Source organism: Ranitomeya imitator, chromosome 5, assembly GCF_032444005.1.
Source record: "Ranitomeya imitator isolate aRanImi1 chromosome 5, aRanImi1.pri, whole genome shotgun sequence".
Lineage (NCBI taxonomy): Eukaryota > Metazoa > Chordata > Amphibia > Anura > Dendrobatidae > Ranitomeya > Ranitomeya imitator.
Genome location: NC_091286.1, coordinates 367235098 through 367248925, shown reverse-complemented (window position 1 = coordinate 367248925; position 13828 = coordinate 367235098). Strand labels below are relative to the sequence as shown.

General features: G+C 38.7%; 1 protein-coding gene across 1 annotated transcript in view; it reads right to left on the bottom strand.

The window, feature by feature from the left end:
* The window catches only part of COL9A1 (collagen type IX alpha 1 chain), a 214945-nt gene that overhangs the window by 107053 nt on the left and 94064 nt on the right, over positions 1-13828 (bottom strand). Inside the window, exons 13-19 of the mRNA XM_069726644.1 lie at positions 12119-12142; positions 9797-9850; positions 7298-7351; positions 5204-5236; positions 5057-5113; positions 2877-2930; positions 2238-2291 (exon numbers count right to left, since the gene is read on the bottom strand). Of these exons, the coding sequence (XP_069582745.1) occupies positions 2238-2291; positions 2877-2930; positions 5057-5113; positions 5204-5236; positions 7298-7351; positions 9797-9850; positions 12119-12142 (330 nt within the window). The remainder of the gene's footprint in view (positions 1-2237; positions 2292-2876; positions 2931-5056; positions 5114-5203; positions 5237-7297; positions 7352-9796; positions 9851-12118; positions 12143-13828) is intronic.

Sequence of the window (13828 nt, the reverse complement as noted above, 5' to 3'; positions counted from 1 at the left end):
AGTTGTCGGAAACTACGCTGCATTAGGCCTACAAATTGGGTATGGGGTGTAGAGAGAGGGTGTGTTACACTCCAAGGTGTTCCCCAGGTTGCCTTTCCTGAGCTTCGATCTTCATGCTCTCGTTTAGTAGTTGTCGGAAACTACGCTGCATTAGGCCTACAAATTGGGTATGGGGTGTAGAGAGAGGGTTTGTTACACTCCAAGGTGTTCCCCAGGTTGCCTTTCCTGAGCTTCGATCTTCCGGCTCTCGTTTAGTAGTTGTTGGAAACTACGCTGCATTAGGCCTTCAAATTGGGTATGGGGTGTAGCGAGAGGGTGTGTTACACTCCAAGGTGTTCCCCAGGTTGCCTTTCCTGAGCTTCGATCTTCCGGCTCTCGTTTAGTAGTTCTTGGAAACTACACTGCATTAGGCCTTCAAATTGGGTATGGGGTGTAGAGAGAGGGTGTGTTACACTCTAAGGTGTTCCCCAGGTTTCCTTGCCATTGCTTCGGTCTTCCGACTCTCGTTTAGTAGTTGTAGAAAAGTACACTGCATTAGGCCATACAAAATGGGTATGGGGTGGAGAGAGATGGTGTGTTACACTCCAAGGTGTTCCCCAGGTTGCCTTTCCTGAGCTTCTATCTTCAGGCTCTCATTAAATTGTGGTTAAATGGAACAACTGCATTTGGCGTACTAGTTGGTTTGGGGCCTACTATCGGTGTCTGCCACTCCTTGCTGTTCTCCTCCACTGAACAAAGCTGTGCCGCCTGTTTACTACGGTTGCCAATTTTGAACTGCATTTCGACTACTTACTGATTTGGCCCTACTCTCTGTGTCAGCCTCTCATTCCAGTTGTCCTCCACTGCAATGCCCCCTGGTTATTCCTGTGTTACCAATTTTGAACTGCATTTAGCCCACTTTCTTCTTTGGGCCTATATCTGTGTTTCCACTTCATCGTGCCCATTGCCCAGCCAGTGATAGATGAGTCTGCTGGTACATTGACCCATAACGCAACATTCCCCGTGCACGCTACACAACAACATTGTGACCCTGCTGAAAGTCAGGTTGCTCTTCCCGCATACCATACCACCTTACACGGGGACAAAGAGGAAGGTGCAGATGAAAGTGCAGGTTCCTTCATCAGGTGGGGGGAGGAATACTAGTTGGCGACGTCACTGGCACAGGGCCTCTCATAGTACGCAAAAGTGTTGCTGCCGGTGGGAGGCGCCCCCGCCGTGCAAACACACCGCTGTACTTTGAGGGGCCCTGTGCCAGTGCCAATGCCAACGAGTGGGCCCCCCCTGCTTGCTCAGGTTCACAGCACTTGCAAAGTTGAAATACTTACCTCTCCCTGCTCCACTGCCGTGACGTGGTCCAGATTTCCTGGGCCCACTAATTACTTGAACCAGCCCTACCCCCCACAACTTTAGCCAAATGACCCCCAATTTCAAATGCCTTCCAATTATTATAAGGTAAATTACGCTTGACAAGCTTCATTAAGAAGAATGGATGGTTTTGACATTAAAATGGCCACTCTAGGTGTTTTCCTGGCCCCCACTCACTGCCGACTATGCTGCCCCATTGACTTGCATTGGGTTTCGTGTTTCGGTCGATCCCGACTTTACGTCATAATCGGCCGATTTCACTCGACCCGACTTTGGACATAGTCGGGTTTCGCAAAACCCGGCTCGACTCTAAAAAGGTCAAGGTCGCTCAACTCTAGCAATTACATTTCTCATCATTTGTAGGAAAGTAGAATTGTGTAGGTCCCAGTACAGGAGCCATATAAGACTTTTTAAAAGTTTTTTCGTTTTTAACAACATTATTATTAATGCACACAATTACTCGGCTGAGTCTATCAATGTCAATAGGTTTGGCTGACAGTCTAGTGTGTTTGGGGGCAACAATAGATTGTTGGGTAAGTTAGGGATCCGGCATTTCTGATTTCAGACTGCCAATCCATTTGTTCTCTCTGAAATACGCCACCACCAGAGATGTCTGACAGCGGCTCTCTCATAGAGAATAAAGAAATGTTTAGCACAGCTCCTGTGTGTGGAAGAGTCAAGCGAAATAGTTATCAGGTGAATAATTGTGCGAACCATCGTTCAACCAGTAGTCAACTAAGGTGGGAATGGGAGGCCCAAGGCCTAAGTTAACTCAGTAATACTATAACCGTCGTTTGACATATATACTTTGAACTGTAAAATATTATATATCTTATATATCATATAAAAATGTGAAACTAAAAGAGCTTTACTGGAGGTCCTTGGGCACCAATTTCACCAATCTCTCCTTGTTCACCTTCTTCACCCTGAAATGAAAGAGTAATATACAAATTTAAAGAAGAAATGAAAGTAGCTTTATTATTACCATTCTCTTCAATATATACATATCTACTGAACAAATGAAAAATGAGGCTGCATTGCAAAAGAACTGGAGCATAGCATCCACTGGATTGCATGTGACATAATTATCTGGCATTCACATCCTGGCCGTCAGAAGACTATCTATTCAGATTGGTACTTTGCACTTAATCAAAAGTCTACCAACTTCCTCATTATAATGCATCAATGGAGCTTAGATTATTATATTCAAAGGTAATAAATGTATAGAAACTACACTGCAAGTGTATGTAGAGTGTTCATGCACTGTGAGACTCAATTTGTCAACGTACAGTGTAATAACATGGGATGCATTTGTGGATCTCTATAAATCTAGAACTTATAATTTAAATAAATAAGTGTAAAAACATTTTTTTTAAATGCATATTTTCATTATATTTCATGAGGCTTACCAGTCCAAACAAAATGCTTTTTATTCTATCGCATACGGGGTTTAAAGAAATAAAAATGTTATGTGGTCACAGAATCTGAAATGCTGATGAATTAGTTATTACCTTATGACCCTGCTTTCCAGGTTCACCAGCTTCTCCCTTTACACCTTTGTGGCCCTAATATCAGGAACGCAACACAGATAAAAATGACCATTAATATTAATGTTTCATAGTGATACACATATATTTGGTCTTCTTGTCGTACAATAGGATGATAACACAGCTATACTGGCTTTATATTATATCCAAAATGGAGCAAGCATTCATTGGGTTCTTAACTTGACAAATTTAATAATTTTTTAGAAAGGGTAGCAAAAAAGCACAAAAAGTGTTGTGTTAAAGTTCTGAATGATTTCAAAGGTAAACTTTTTTCTACCAAAAATTAGAATATATTGATAAAAGATGAGACATGAGCATATAAGGTTAATCCCATCTCAGATGGTTATTACTGGGTTTCTATTTAGTATAAACAGATCTATCACTATCAAGAGTTACCCAGGCTAGCTTCATGATCAGATTCTAAATATCTAATTCAGAGCCGGTCCAAACATGACAGCATTGATCGCACATTGACGAGGATTATGGAATCCATAGAATGACGTTTCCCATTCTTCAACCATAGAGGTCTTCTCTAGAGCCATTGCATCCAAGCATGGCTTTTCTTACCCACAGCCAACCCCTGTCAACCAGCTGGCTACAGCTGCCACTTAATCTACCTATTCTATCTGGTACAGTATGTGGATTTTGTTCAGTTTTGTAATTAGCACCTCTTATTTATAGCTGCACAGAACATGTTGGTGCTCTATTACTATAGCAATTTACGCTTTTTATTTGGTTCCTCTTAGTCAACATTTGAAGTTCTTTTACGTAAAGATTCTTGAACCCGATTAGAGATTAGCAAAAATTCAAATTTACTGACTTCATTGAATTTTCCCCACAAACTGGATTTTTCAAATATATTTGTACATCTTTCAATACTGGATAGCTTGTAATTGCACTAAAATACATGTGGGGAAAGCAGAGTGAAGAGTGAACCCTGCTGACCATAAGGCCTCACACTTTAAAAGCAAAAGCAGGTGAGAAAGAAAGAGTGAGAAGACCGCCACTGACCAGAAGAGCTTATACTCTACACGTAAGAGAAAGAACCCTGCTGACCATAAGAGCTAACACTCTCCAAGCGAGAAAGAGAGACTGGACCCCGTTGACTATTAGAGTTTACATTTTATAGATGTGAGAGAGAGAGACAACCTCACTGACCATAAAACTTACATGTTATTTGTAGAAGAGGGGGAGATTACCTCAATGACCATAAGAGCTTATACGCTACACGTAAGAGAAAGAACCCTGCTGACCATAAGAGCTAACACTCTCCAAGCGAGAAAGAAAGAGACTGGACCCGGTTGACTATATGAGCTTACATTTTATAGATGTGAGAGAGAGAGACAACCTCACTGACCATCAAACTTACATGTTATTTGTAGAACAGGGGGGAGATTACCTCAATGACCATAAGAGCTTATACGCTACAGAAAAGACAGACTTAACCAGTCTAGAAACCAGACTTAACCAGATGGAAAACAACTCTGAGAACCAAAATCTGTAATGGCCTAGGTACTGACTACTGTTGTATAAGGTATAATAATCTGTAACATGTCATAACTGCAGAGCATTATGGGGAAGCCAATGAGGCAATACAAAATGACATTAGCCCGCTATCTAATGCTTCAGCACAGTTGGAAATGGTGCCAGGCAAGTTTTAGTTTTTGTGAACCCCAAATCAAAACTCAAAATATGCGAATACGTGTGAAACCGCAAATTTCAGGAAGTTTGACTTGAACTTGATCCTTCAGGGATTGATCCACTCATTATCTAACCATAATACTATTTTTTCTCACCCTCAAGGCTTGCATATTTATTTGTTAGGGCACATAAACTTTAACCACTAGCATTTTCGAAAGCAATTTTTGAGGTTATCAGAAGGTTTGCTATAAGAATAATGCACAAACTCAACAAAACCTTAGTAGATAAGTTGGGACCTTCAAATATATTTCCAACAAACTCTGAATACATGAATCAAATTTGTTCAGATATAGTAAAAGCATACAGGTATATATTTACTACTGAGAATTTGTCCATCTCTTGTGACAGAGGTGAAACTATTCTTCTGATTGTCCATACATTCTCATTAGCTATTAATTTGTAACTTTCGAAATGGAATAAACTATTCCATAACATTAATTTACCTTCATTCCAGGCAAACCTGGATATCCTGGACGGCCTGGTGGACATGAATTAGGGCACTGAAAATAAAATAACAATTCTGATAACTAACAAATTGAAAGCGAGGAGAACACAGCTACATCTGTTAATGCTTTTCACACAGAGCTCACCAGGGGATCGCCTTCAGGTAGAGCAACTGTCCCCTGTCAAAAACAAAAATAGATGTTATCTGTAGTCAGTCAGAAACACATCACATCAGAAAACACAAGGAAATCAATTGTAATTGAAATTCGGAAGAAAATAAAATGCCTGTAATGTTCAACCACAGGTCAGCAAACTTTTTCTCTCCAACTATTGGATAGTTACGCAAAATATCATAGTTTTGTGGATATTACCTTTTTTATATAGAAAATATAGCAAAATAATAATATTGCTATCATGTAAGCATAAATTGTTATTTGATATGGGTCATGTTGATTTTCATTTTGGATCCACCATTTTATGTTTAGATAGAGTAAAAACTGTTTAATAATTTCAGGGGTAAAAAAAAAATCCATATTCTATCACTAATAGAGCAACATCCTAACATCATTGGCTAATTATCTGATAACAGACCAACCAAAATAAGAATTATTTAGGAAATATCACAAAACTGGACTAAGACAACTACACACATGAACAAAATTGTTGGTTCCCAACAAATTTTGGGCTCTTTGTTTACCATTCTTATTAACGCATATTACATTTGTCATCAACTTTTTCTATTGCAGCCACTTGCAGGGAGGTTGGCCACAGTCCTAAAAGACCTTAATCTTCTGATTAATATGTGCAACTGTAGTAACAGGAACATCAAGTTGTTCAGAGCTGGTCTTATTGGCTTTACCTTTAACATGTTTGTCAATAATTTTAATTCTAATCTCAAAAAACAACTTTCTCTTTAGTTTTATTTGGCCCATTTTCAGTGTGGTACACAAAATGATAGCAAATAGCACAGTGACTACTTTTCACCTTTTAAATAGGCAGACTTATAAGTTTGTAGATACCCCTGATGCTATTTGCAGGACACACCTTAGTTTCACATATCTCTATGGTCAAATTATTTTCAATGAATTCTAGGGGTACAATTTTGTGTAGGCCATTTTCATTAGTTTTTTTTTCTGTTCAACAAAAATTCACAAGCAATGCCTGATTTCCATTAGTTAATATTCAGGAATATTTACATTAAAAATTACTTTTTGTCAGTTTCAAGTTATTTCAGTGACCATCGTACGTTGGTCTTACAATAACAGAAGGGTACCAACAATTTTGACCAGACTATCTATTCTTCACGAACCACTGAACCTTAGATGCCCATGAGCCTGTCACCAGTGACCATCAAGGATTTTTCATACTTTAACAGAAGGGGATCAACAATTTTGTTCATGTGTGTATATTCCTGCTTGGTTTACTCCTTCACTAACCAGATCTGTTTGTGATTAAAAAAAAGCCATGTGTGTGATCCAATCACCAAACAATCTGCACAGTTCCCCAACTGGAAATACATGCAATGATTGCCAAGAATCATGTTCACTCTGCTGGTTTGCCTTCTCACATAGGGTATCCGGGTGCCATCTTGTCTCCAGGTAGGCAACTGACACACTCGTGAACTCCTGTCTGATGCGATTCAGCCCGAACCATTGGCTATATGGGTTTGTTCTTTTCAGCAATATTGGCTAGTAGCTTTTTTTCAAAATTTGACCAGACTAACTATCTTTCACTTTCCACACGAACCAGTGAGCCTTAGATACCCATGACCCTGTTCACTGGGTGCCCTTTCATTGAAACATTTTGGTAGGTTCTAACTAATGCATACTATGAAAACCCCATGAAATCTGCTATTTTAGAGATTGCCTGATCCAGTCATTTAACAATTGAGCCTTGCCAAAATGACTTGGATCCCTACACTTACATATTTTTCCCACTTTCAACACATTTACTACAACAACTGACTGCTCCTTTGCAGTCTCATAGATCCTACCCTTTGCAATTCTAACAATATTATCAACTATGTATAGTACATTCAATTCTCTTTCATTGTCAGTGGTTTTAATATTGTGGCAGACCAGGTCGTATTATGGCAATGTAACTTCATACAGAGCTGTAGGTGATCTATTTGAATGAAAAAAAATCTCATTGGAGCTCCAATCTGTAATAAAACTATAATGACATTTCATTGTTTTTTATGATCCTAATCACATTGCTTATAATGCTTACTAACTACTTACTGGTGGTCCTGGTGGCCCTGGTGGTCCTGGAGTTCCTCTTCCTCCAGTATCACCCTAAACGAAAGATAAATAGTATATTTTACTAAAATGTATTTGGCCAATTTCTGATAGCAGGGGATTGATGGAAGATCAGGAAAATCTCACGCTAAAAGTTTTGTACAAGGTTTAGGGAAGGAAAAATGGTTAGGTATTTTGGGACTCACTCATCTCTCTACAAATTACAAAAAAAATAAATTATTTATTTCATAATAGAGAGAATAACAAAGTTGTTTAAAAACTAAAAATAGAGAGATGACAGGTCTTCTTTGAACATTCACTTCATCAGCTATTCATCAGCCGTTGTGTACAATGATGCAAAGTAAACCCACTATACTTGTTATTTAAGCTTAAAATATCAAATTCGTCACGAGCAGTAATGACTAATCAACTTTAATTTCATAAAACTTCTGCTCTTAGAAAGTTACTGTGCAATTTCCTGCCCACCATTATCCCATATCGAATAAAGTGAATGAAAATTGCTTCTCTTGAGAAGATGAAAAATGCACACGTAATTTACAAATCAAATCTGTCAAGATTTGGATTTATTGAAAAATATATTTGTATGTGTTCCAAAAAAAAGCATTTTCATTTTAGCAGCAATTTGAAATTTAGTTAGAGACAATCTCTAATGGTGAGTGCATCAGAAGACAGTTTTAATTCTGCATTTTAATGTTATACACGAGCAGTGGAGATTCTATTCATTAATGACAGCACTTGTCAATGAGCAGTGCTGTGATTTCTAGAGTTTTCCTGCTATCTTACGGGGAAGTTGCAACTTGAAATGTTGCCTACTTGCAAAATAGTCAGTCTTTCCAGACACTTTGATGTTCTCGGCCATGTTTAGTCTAAGTTTATATTGACCTATTTAATCAATTGCTCAATGCCGCATTGAAAATAACCTTTGTGGGCATTCAGGTTGTGCTTGTAATGTCAATAGGTTATATTTTCCAAGCAGACCACTTCATTAAGAAGTGCATCTGCTCCGTCTTTTATTTTCCAACAATTACTCCCATGGCTATAGGATTTGTAGCCAAATCGCAATTGAATGCACTTGTTAAAGAGATGTGCATAGAGAAAGGCTTACAACAGAGAAGTACGGGACAGTAATGTTACAATGTAACTATTAGATTTTACAAATAATCTATCTTTTCGTTGCATGTTTTTGTGTGAAACATCAGCTGCTACATTTTTTAAAGGTTTCAACAACCAATAGCATTTTCATTAGCAACTCAGTGTCCCAAGTCCCCAGATGTCAAGCACTTCCTCCGTTTAGTGCCTTGATAGAAACGAGGGGTCAAATCAGATATAATGACATCAACGTGGTGAGAATGTTGTTAACTAAATCTATAATATTGAGTTTATTCTTCCTGGAAACCTACTAGCCTAGCCTCCAATGGAGAGCATTCAGGATTACAGAAAATCAATGTGTATAAATACACTACCTTTGTGGCTCCTCTGGGCCACAAGATTGGAGACCTACTGCAAAAAACTGCGGGCATTTTGTGATGTGAGAGTAAGCCGAGATGCTATAAGGGCTATAAAGAAGGGATAATATGGTCCAAGATCAGTCAGGAGGTTTTTGAAAAAACAATGGATAATAATGTGCTACAAAATGAAGTGTAAATGTGCTATGAAGGGTTAATGATGTGCTGAAAAACAAAGTAGGATATGATGTACACCTAAAGGAAATGGCTGATGCATAATGGACAATGCAAAAAAACACACTTGCAGGATGTATATCACGGGAAGGTGAGAATTTCTTCATTGTGACCTCATTCAGCATTCAATTTTTTGGCCCCTATTCATCAACACTGGCAACTAAATGAAGAGGTGCACACCTCTCAATGAGTAATGAGCAGCTGACAAGGGGCGTCTCACTACTTAATACCCCAATCATGGACTGGAGTAAGATTTCTGGCATAAGGAATGCTACAGTTCATCATGAATTAGATGAGCACCCTTCACACCCCTGTCCTTTCCCAACTCTGTCCATTTTGGTGAAGCTGGGCAAAACTTGCGTGAAATCGACAAAGGTTGCCACATTTTTAAAAGCGATTCACACCAGAATTATGTCATAATCACCATGATGAATCAGGGCCTTAATGTTGTAATGGTCTGTTTTGTTATAAGTATTTTTATTATTTTTTTTCAACACACTTTGCATAAATCAATAGTACAAGCGAATAAAAAATTTTTGTCATATATCTTATCAGAGAAATCTGCTTCTTTCTTCACTTAAGAGCCATTTCTTCCACTATCCCTTGCCTCCAAAATTTGTCATCTATGCTGAAAACAACAACCCTTTCACGACATGTGACGTATATTTACGTTATGAGTCCCTGACTCAGCGTTGAAGCCCGGTTTAGGGTGTGTATAAACCTGGACCTCGTTTTTCTGAAAATACTATGGCTGCTGAGGATCAAACATGATAGGATCACATATATGAGAGTAGTTTCTTACCACTGGGCCACCCCGACCCAACTCTCCGGGAAGTCCAGGGGGACCGGGTACTCCCTGTAATGAGAATTAGAAATGCAACCATATGATTTTCTTAGTTATCTCTACTTTTATTTCTGTTACTAAAGTTACAATATTTTTAAAGTAAACCACCCCAAACCTTTCAAGCATTTGTTCACTACTGCTGCCCAAAAATGGGGAAAAATGGCTAAAAACAGAATAGTGTATGTTTATGTAACAAAAAACAACTGCACGATAAATTGACAGGCAACAGAGTGCTTCATATTAAAGTAAGGACTAGTATACTTTACATAGTAACATAGTAACATAGTTAGTAAGGCCGAAAAAAGACATTTGTCCATCCAGTTCAGCCTATATTCCATCATAATAAATCCCCAGATCTACGTCCTTCTACAGAACCTAATAATTGTATGATACAATATTGTTCTGCTCCAGGAAGACATCCAGGCCTCTCTTGAACCCCTCGACTGAGTTCGCCATCACCACCTCCTCAGGCAAGCAATTCCAGATTCTCACTGCCCTAACAGTAAAGAATCCTCTTCTATGTTGGTGGAAAAACCTTCTCTCCTCCAGACGCAAAGAATGCCCCCTTGTGCCCGTCACCTTCCTTGGTATAAACAGATCCTCAGCGAGATATTTGTATTGTCCCCTTATATACTTATACATGGTTATTAGATCGCCCCTCAGTCGTCTTTTTTCTAGACTAAATAATCCTAATTTCGCTAATCTATCTGGGTATTGTAGTTCTCCCATCCCCTTTATTAATTTTGTTGCCCTCCTTTGTACTCTCTCTAGTTCCATTATATCCTTCCTGAGCACCGGTGCCCAAAACTGGACACAGTACTCCATGTGCGGTCTAACTAGGGATTTGTACAGAGGCAGTATAATGCTCTCATCATGTGTATCCAGACCTCTTTTAATGCACCCCATAATCCTGTTTGCCTTGGCAGCTGCTGCCTGGCACTGGCTGCTCCAGGTAAGTTTATCATTAACTAGGATCCCCAAGTCCTTCTCCCTGTCAGATTTACCCAGTGGTTTCCCGTTCAGTGTGTAATAGTGATATTGATTCCCTCTTCCCATGTGTATAACCTTACATTTATCATTGTTAAACCTCATCTGCCACCTTTCAGCCCAAGTTTCCAACTTATCCAGATCCATCTGTAGCAGAATACTATCTTCTCTTGTATTAACTGCTTTACATAGTTTTGTATCATCTGCAAATATCGATATTTTACTGTGTAAACCTTCTACCAGATCATTAATGAATATGTTGAAGAGAACAGGTCCCAATACTGACCCCTGCGGTACCCCACTGGTCACAGCGACCCAGTTAGAGACTATACCATTTATAACCACCCTCTGCTTTCTATCACTAAGCCAGTTACTAACCCATTTACACACATTTTCCCCCAGACCAAGCATTCTCATTTTGTGTACCAACCTCTTGTGCGGCACGGTATCAAACGCTTTGGAAAAATCGAGATATACCACGTCCAATGACTCACCGTGGTCCAGTCTATAGCTTACCTCTTCATAAAAACTGATTAGATTGGTTTGACAGGAGCGATTTCTCATAAACCCATGCTGATATGGAGTTAAACAGTTATTCTCATTGAGATAATCCAGAATAACATCCCTCAGAAACCCTTCAAATATTTTACCAACAATAGAGGTTAGACTTACTGGCCTATAATTTCCAGGTTCACTTTTAGAGCCCTTTTTGAATATTGGCACCACATTTGCTATGCGCCAGTCCTGCGGAACAGACCCTGTCGCTATAGAGTCACTAAAAATAAGAAATAATGGTTTATCTATTACATTACTTAGTTCTCTTAGTACTCGTGGGTGTATGCCATCCGGACCCGGAGATTTATCTATTTTAATCTTATTTAGCCGGTTTCGCACCTCTTCTTGGGTTAGATTGGTGACCCTTAATATAGGGTTTTCATTGTTTCTTGGGATTTCACCTAGCATTTCATTTTCCACCGTGAATACCGTGGAGAAGAAGGTGTTACTTTCATGTGACATGACAGATTATTACTGCTCTTGAACTTTGAGTAAAACCCGTTCTCGCATAATACCATGCAGCAGAGAATCACATACATTATCATCTACATGAAAGAAGCAACAGAGCGTTAATGATGTCTATACAGGCTGCTAAATGTACAAATGGTAACAGGATTTCCATTCAATATACAACCTTTTAATAAAGTATTTGAATCTGCAAACGACATTATTTAGCGGCATGCAGTATTTTATTTATGACATTGCTTCTTGAAATAAATGCCGAATCAATGTACTTGCCCTTGGTCCTGAAACTCCTCCACCCTGGAAAAAAAGAACATGAAAATAGGATTATATTGTATGTGGTTTTGGAAATTAAAGGCAATGCAATGGTAAAATGCTTAATAATTCATCTATAGTCCTTGCACTGGAAACCAGGTAGACACTGCATGATGGTAATGTGCAAAGATGTCTGTGTATGAAATCTGAACATTTTGGGGAGGATTTCTTGACGTATCACCAATAGACTCCTACTGTACTCCATGTGTATAATAGCATTATATATACGTGTATACATCAAAAAAGGGTTTGCATCATGGAAAATGCCCAAAAGGACATCATTTTGCGTACTATAGTCTAAGCTGGGACTATTGACATGGTCAGTGTATGAGCTGGAAGCTTTCCCAAAATTTGGTTCACTAACATGATGTGAACACCGCTTTATGTATAGTATAAACCTGATAAAAAGGGTTTTATGTTGACTTTTACTGCGTGTAAATTAAAGGGGCTTTCTGTCCAGGACCATATGGCTAATGCAGGCCCTTGATGGCCACAGGGGTGACGTCACTAATGACATCAAGCCGCTGCCACAATCAATTGGTCATTGCGGTGATAAAGTCCTGGAAGATAATGTAACGGGGCGAATAATAGAAACATTAGCTACTTTCGCATATTTTGTAAGGGTTTGAAGGTGACCATAAATTTACATATTTGCACTGTGTGGTCTGCAATGAAAAGTATTCTGCAATACTCGGCTTCTCTGCAGAATGTGGTTAGTATTAGTTGACTGTTTCTGGGCAAACGAGAGAAGGATTTCTACACTGTGTGGGAGATATACTCTAATAAGAATCACCTACTTTACCCTGATCTTAATAAAACGCATTCTGGCGCCCACCTCTTAATAAATTAGGAACTATTCAGTACTACAGGACTGTCTGAGATAAAAGTCAATCATCCAAACTACAATGCATGTGTTAAATATACGGTAATATCATTTTAATATTTCTAAGGCAATTACTGTGCCAACAGAATCTCAACCACTGTACAAAATGTGCAAGATATACTTCATTTGTTAAAATAATTTATAGTTCTGATCAGCATTATATATAACTTCACATTCACACTACATTTCACTTTAAGTTATATCCAAAGAGAATTAAATTATAACACGTAACTAATCATCGATTGTCACACCCAGAGGCTGACACCTCTACCTTTATCCAATTAGGCTGAATTTCGCAAATTCAAACAGACTGAACTGGAAATGCAAAATGATATTCTAAATGGAAATGTAGGTGTTTTCTTCACCTAACATCTTAACATGTCAGATAGTTGTTGGGAGTATTAAGTTAATTTCTACTACTGTTATTACATTTCCTGAGAATAAGCTTTACTGAGGAAAAGAAAAAAAAAAGTATTCAGTGCCAAAGTGTTAAAATAGTTTTCCAGGAATTTTTAATCGGCGGATGAATGAATGAGGCCGAATTATAGTATTTGTCTATGTTTTAGCTCCTCTTATTCTGCTGATTTTTCTCATCAATGTCACATTGACATATCCTAAGATTAGCGATAATATCTGCCTCCTTTTCTGACTGACCACTCCTCCCATCAGCCTAAGGCCATTTTAGTTAGTGCAGGATCCTACCTGCCCTTGAATCTGGAGGTGTTTAGCCTGAGAGAGACATAATATTGGGATAGGGTCCCATTAAAGAAAGTTACGCCTTGTCACAG